Genomic DNA, 5,958 nt, shown 5'->3' with positions numbered 1-5,958 from the left:
AATCTATTTAAAATATTTATAAATTATAATTCAACTATGAATAATACGAAAAGTATGACATATATCATAATATGCAAATTAGCAGCAACGTCGTTACAACTCAAACATCAAAAGTAATGTATTCGATACGAAATCTTATATGTATCTGTTAAGGAGTAATGAATCTTGAAAGAATTTCGAATATTATAATTTGATATTTTTCTTAAAATACTCCTTTTATTTAATATGCTTTCTATTTGAAAGAGAATTTATATAAAGACATAATTCATAAAGTGACACATAATTTACCATACAATACCATGGTATTTGTAAATAGTTACTAGCTAATACTGACTATTAAGTAAATAAGTATTGTATCTCGTAAACGTGAAAAAAAAATATTTTAAAAATAATTATAAAAAATTATGGACTATTATATATTAAAGACCTAACAAAAGACATAACAAAAGTTAATAAATAAATACCTTTTAAATGAAAGATTTATTTAAAATTAACTATCATAGCAGTCTTAGTGGATAACGTGCAATAACTTTTGTTTTAATTATGATATAAAATACTCTCAACTTAATGATTTATGATTAAGAAAAAAGTAATTTTGAATAGTCAACAATTTATTAAGCAAATTTGAGATTGCATAAAGTTCAAGGAGGGATAAAGAGCCCAGTACGCTGGGCGTTGGGCGTGTCCGGGGCGTAAGCCCCGATAGCCAAGGCGTAAGTCTCACGAAACTAAGCCCCACACATAAGCCCAGGGGCGTTTTACAAGTGCTCCGCCCCGGGGCGAGTCCCAATTCTGCCTTTTAAAACAGAGCCTATACACCATCTTCATCATAGTACATTCAAAACCATACGAGAAATGGTCTTATCCCCCCAAAAAAATGGAATGCTGCCATATAAAAAAGCCTAGAGCTAAGGATGCTTCATTTTCTAACTGCATATATATATCAACTTCATGGAATGGAGGAGACAGAAGAAAAAGCAGAACTAGAGTCTTGGCAGAAACATCTTTTAAATCACAAAACAATAACCAATTGAACAACGCTGAAAATGAACATCAATGGCAATTCAAATGGCAAACAAACAACATGCCTCACAAATTACAGATTAGCTCTATACATGATCTCCTATGTTACAGAAAATGCATCCCAATTAACAATCAACTCCTAAACCCAAAGGCAGACCACTTCCTCGACGGCTCCTTCTTTGTCCTTTTAGAATTGGGATCGATAAGGTTCTCCAGCGACTTCGCATTTTTGTTGCGAGATTTGCCTGCTTCTTTCAATAATTCGGCCAGCCTTTTCTTCTCATCATCGAAATCAGGATTTGCAGTTCCAAGTTTCTCTTCTCTCAATTTAAGAACATACTCCAGAATCTCAATGGCATCATCAACTCTGCAATACATGAGACAAAAACAAGCTGAACATCACAAAGCAGTTGAAAGCTATGTTGCGCGGACTCTCCAAAATACTGCCGCACCCGTGTCGGATCCTCCAAAAATGCACTACTTTTGGAAGATTCGACACGTACCCGACGATATTTTTGGAGAGTCAAAGCAACGTAGGTTGAAAGGTCAATGTCATAGAAGCAACTGCATGTCAAAATGCTAATTAAAATGATAGTTAGTTGAGATAACACAACGAAGCAACACATCTTGCTTCCATTATCAATATAAAATCAGGTCTTTCTCTTTTATTCTTCTAATATACTTTCTTCTTAGAAAGTAGAATAGAATCAAAGCAACAATCATTCTTCACAACAATTAATCCAACCAGTCAACAGTATACACATTCGATCCATGCGGAATGAACATACCATATGCATAAACAATTCTTTTGAAATTATTATAATCAATCACAAATAGTTATACATAAATAAAGATGCTCGTAATTGTGTGATACTATAAATAAATGTGTGTTTAAAGGTATGTGATAAGTTGACACCCTAAAAAATAAACCACAATTTTAAAGTAAAGAGGGAAAAATTGAAAATACAGGATTTGCCATTTGTCTCAATTTTCTACTCAAAATCCAAGCAGAAGAAACATGATAACGCAAGCATTACGAGAGCTATAATAATAATGCTACTTAAAGTGAAAATTAATAAATTTGGGGAGAATTAAAATCTAAAATACATTGCAAAATATTTTAGAAAAGTAGTACATGTGCAATGCAGATCTTAAAAATTAGTGGATTAATCAGCAAGGTTCATCCAAGATACTTAAGAAAATACTTTCAACTATGACATTACCTTCCCAGTGCATCATAAGTTGCTGCAAGATTGCTGTAGACACCAAGAGTATCTTGATGACAAGGACCACACTCCTGTTCCAGAATTTGTCTTGCTTCTTCAAATAATTCAGCAGCCTCATCTATTTTGAACAACTGCACAGAAGACAATCCCATCTGATTCAGAACAACTCCAAAGAAGGCTGACTTCCTCTCACCGCCAGCTCTAAGTTTTGCTACAGCATTTTCAAAGGAGCTGTGTGCCTCTTCATATCTTCCCACCATATAGAACATAACACCCATACGTGCTTCAATGCCAGCAATTGTACTTTGCTGCCCTGGTTTATCCTCCAAAAGTTTCATTGCCTTCAGAAGGAGTTTCAGTGCCTCCTCAGGTTCATTAAATAACTCATAAATAGCTGAAATTTCCGTCAATCCACAAGCAATCTCTTCTGCAGTTGTTCCAGGTACGGGTTTTGCATATATTCTTAGGGCATTTTCACAATAGGATCTGGATTCCCTCAGTTTTCCTGTCTTATAATATAGGTCAGCCAGCCTCACAAAAACAGATGCAACTGAAGGATGGTTGTCTCCCTTAGATGATTTAAAAACAGTAAGTGCCTTCTGATAGGAGAAGACAGCCTCATCAAAGCGAGACAGAGACAAGTAGATGTTCCCAATACTAACATCAATAGCTGCAACCTCGTTTTCCTGTCCATTGGCGATCATAGCCATGCTTGCAAGTACAAGGTGTTCAAGGGCTGACTCATAATCGCCTTTAGCCTCACATATGAGAGCCATTAAACGACGATCAGCTGCCTCTTCAAGAGAAGCAGGTGGACTGTGGACACGATGGATTTCCAGTGTTTTCTTGCACAAATTCTCGGCTTCATCAAATTGCATTGCCTGAACATGGGCTTCTGCCAAGTACCTGCAAAGTTTCCAATTCAGTTGCCTCAGTTAGAGCCTAAGAAACACATAGGCAGTTGCAAAGACTTGTCAATTAAATAGTGCAAAAAGAAGAGTGTTACACAAACTAGCACATGTAAAAAGATTGGTTATTTATGCCTATGAACTTAAAGCAGCCATATTGAGCAGATTAATGCGATCTCTGTGAGATGATTATATTAATGCTTCTCACAGCAATCGTCAACAAAGAACAGCCTACTATAGTTTCATGGTTTACTTTACTGAACACCCTATTTACACGTAATTGCCAGAGGCAGCCTAAAATACTTGATTGACCAACATTTTACTCCCCGTACAAAAAGGATTAGTGTTCTACTGCTTGAATCTTTTCAAAATGTTGAATATAATTTCAGGGGAAAGCCATAAACTAACAAAAGAAAACAAGCCACGGAAACATAAATGTGTATATTAGATGTGACGCAACACAGACCTCTGCAATTTGCCAAAATCTGCTCAAAAAGATACCAAACAACAATATGTATCCTTTAGTTTCTTTTTTTTTTAATAAGAAAAAAGTATTCTTTAGTTGACACTAAATCCCCCGCTACCATCAGAAAACTGCTCCACCAAAGACCACTGCCTTTCCAACATATGCTGATGTGCCTCAACGAAGTCCAGAAAATGAAGTTAAGTTTTACTTATAAGAACATTCGAAATGAAAAATAACACATTTTCAGCCAACCAACAGGACAACACCATATGACACATGGCCAACATTATGGGGCCTATAGCCCCCCTGAGTCAAAGAAGAATAGCAAAAGCAAGAATCTTTATTTCACGAGGACAAAGAATTAGAAGGTAATCACATGACCATCCTATATAAGTACGAGAAAAAAGATTTTCTAAATAAAGAACATTATACTAGATTTGAGCAAGTTGGATGAATTACTAACCTCAATCAGATGGATCTGTTAACTGACTTCCTAAAGAACCCATTCATTTCCCTGAAATATGCATCTCCATCCAATTTGACTCCAATAATTGGAAGTGTATCAATTACATTTCATTAATTTTTCAAGTATGAATAGCATTAGGTTTATCCCTATCTTCTGCTGATAATATTTCATCTGAATCCTAATAATGCTTCAACTAATAACAGCTTTCACAATATAAACACAGCATAAAATTATAAAAGTGTAATTAGCTAGACTTGAATGCAGTGTCGGCGCCAAGAACTTATGCAAAGAGCTTCAAAAGAATACTAGAACATCACACTTGGGATTTGAGAACCTGTAACTTAAATCAATTTTCGCCCATTACATTTGCTACTACACTAGAATCTACCCATGTATGAAAGGGATTCAAAAGTTTGTATATAACCACAAAAAATCATTTTTACTCTATTTACACAGTATAAGTTTTTTGAAAAAGGGGATTCGACTGAACCCCCTTGGCTCTACATAGCTCCACCCCAGCTTCAATGCGTTACATTTTAATGATACTGTAAAATAATATCGATCAACTATACCTCAATCTCGAAGCATTTAATTCCAGCTATAAGAATCCTTTATATACATTCAGCTCTAAAATTTCATACAAAAGAGATGAACAAAGAGACATTGTGATAACTGATACGTACCTGCAAGTCTCAGCGACTCTCGGATCTGTATCTCCTAAAGCTTCCATCTGTATTTTCAAACCATCCTTGTAACATTCAATCGACCGATCTAACTGTCCAAGCATAGAATGAGTATCACCGAGCTGCATATACCCTGAGAACGCCGCAAGCGCGTGATCTGCACCTTTTGAAACTTCTGGCACCTTAATCGCCCTTTCTAGCACCGGAATCGCCTCCTCAAACCTCCCGAGACTACAGTATATAGCCGCCACGACGTGGAGGCTCATCGCCAGATCCAAACTCGGCTCGCCGTCGATCGCGCATTTCTCAAACGACTTCGCAGCGCGTAGAGCGTAATCTAGCGCCTTGTTCGGTCCCTCGCCGGAGGCAATCGTGTCACGCGCTAACTTCAACAGGAACGGTCCTAGATCGGGATTGTCAAGAGACGACTCGTCGATGACGATCTTCTCCGGCGGCGATTTCTTCTTCCCGGAGCTCCGATCTGGTGACGGCTTGGCGCGTGAAGTTGAAGGCGACGGTGAAGGAGGTCTTCGCGGCGCAGGAGAGTTACTCTTCGGGTTAACGGGTTCGGATCGCTCCGAACTTGCTCCGACCCGCCCATTGGACTCATCTGGAACTGAAATTCTCAACGGCTGAGCCTCCGGCGGAGTTTTCACTGAAACTATACCCGGCATTGTTTGAGCTAAATTTTTGCCAGAAAAATCGATTAATCCAAAGGATTTTACAGCACAATGAGCTTATATATCGAGATTTAGGAGTTATAAGAGAGGGAATTAATTATCATTAATGAGCTAAGATGTGATTAAGTAAGAGATTAATACTTGCCAACGTATTCAACTGTTAGTTGAGAAACAGTTGAAAGAGTTGAAGAACTGAAGAAGGTCCTCAGTGAAGGAAAGACTTTGGACTACCGTCTAAACGGGCCAGCTAAATTGTGGGCTGCCGATAAAAGTGGGCCATATAAAATGACGTGGATTTTTCATGGAAGATCAAACCAATTATTTGGACAAGTATTATGAGCTGTTTCGAATGCCTAATTTTATTTTCCTATCTGATATCCTGATATTATAATCTCATATCAGATAAATAATAATATCAAAATTTTGATATTATAATATTAATAATAATCAAATATGTGATAATATAATCCTAAATTTTATACTAATTCCGATCACCAAACGACCCC

General features: G+C 37.1%; 1 protein-coding gene across 1 annotated transcript; it reads right to left on the bottom strand.

Annotated features, from left to right (window-relative positions):
- Positions 1-968: 968 nt before the first annotated feature.
- Positions 969-5,686, bottom strand: LOC109209600 (protein KINESIN LIGHT CHAIN-RELATED 2). Its single transcript, XM_019372909.1, has 3 exons — positions 4,773-5,686; positions 2,247-3,155; positions 969-1,390 (listed from the first exon to the last, which is right to left on the bottom strand). The coding sequence occupies exons 1-3, from the start codon at positions 5,444-5,446 to the stop codon at positions 1,156-1,158; spliced, it is 1,818 nt and encodes a 605-aa protein (XP_019228454.1). The 5' UTR covers positions 5,447-5,686; the 3' UTR covers positions 969-1,155.
- Between the last annotated feature and the right edge of the window lie 272 nt (positions 5,687-5,958).

This window comes from Nicotiana attenuata, unplaced genomic scaffold (assembly GCF_001879085.1).
Source record: "Nicotiana attenuata strain UT unplaced genomic scaffold, NIATTr2, whole genome shotgun sequence".
NCBI lineage: Eukaryota > Viridiplantae > Streptophyta > Magnoliopsida > Solanales > Solanaceae > Nicotiana > Nicotiana attenuata.
This window is presented reverse-complemented; position numbering and strand designations above follow the sequence as displayed.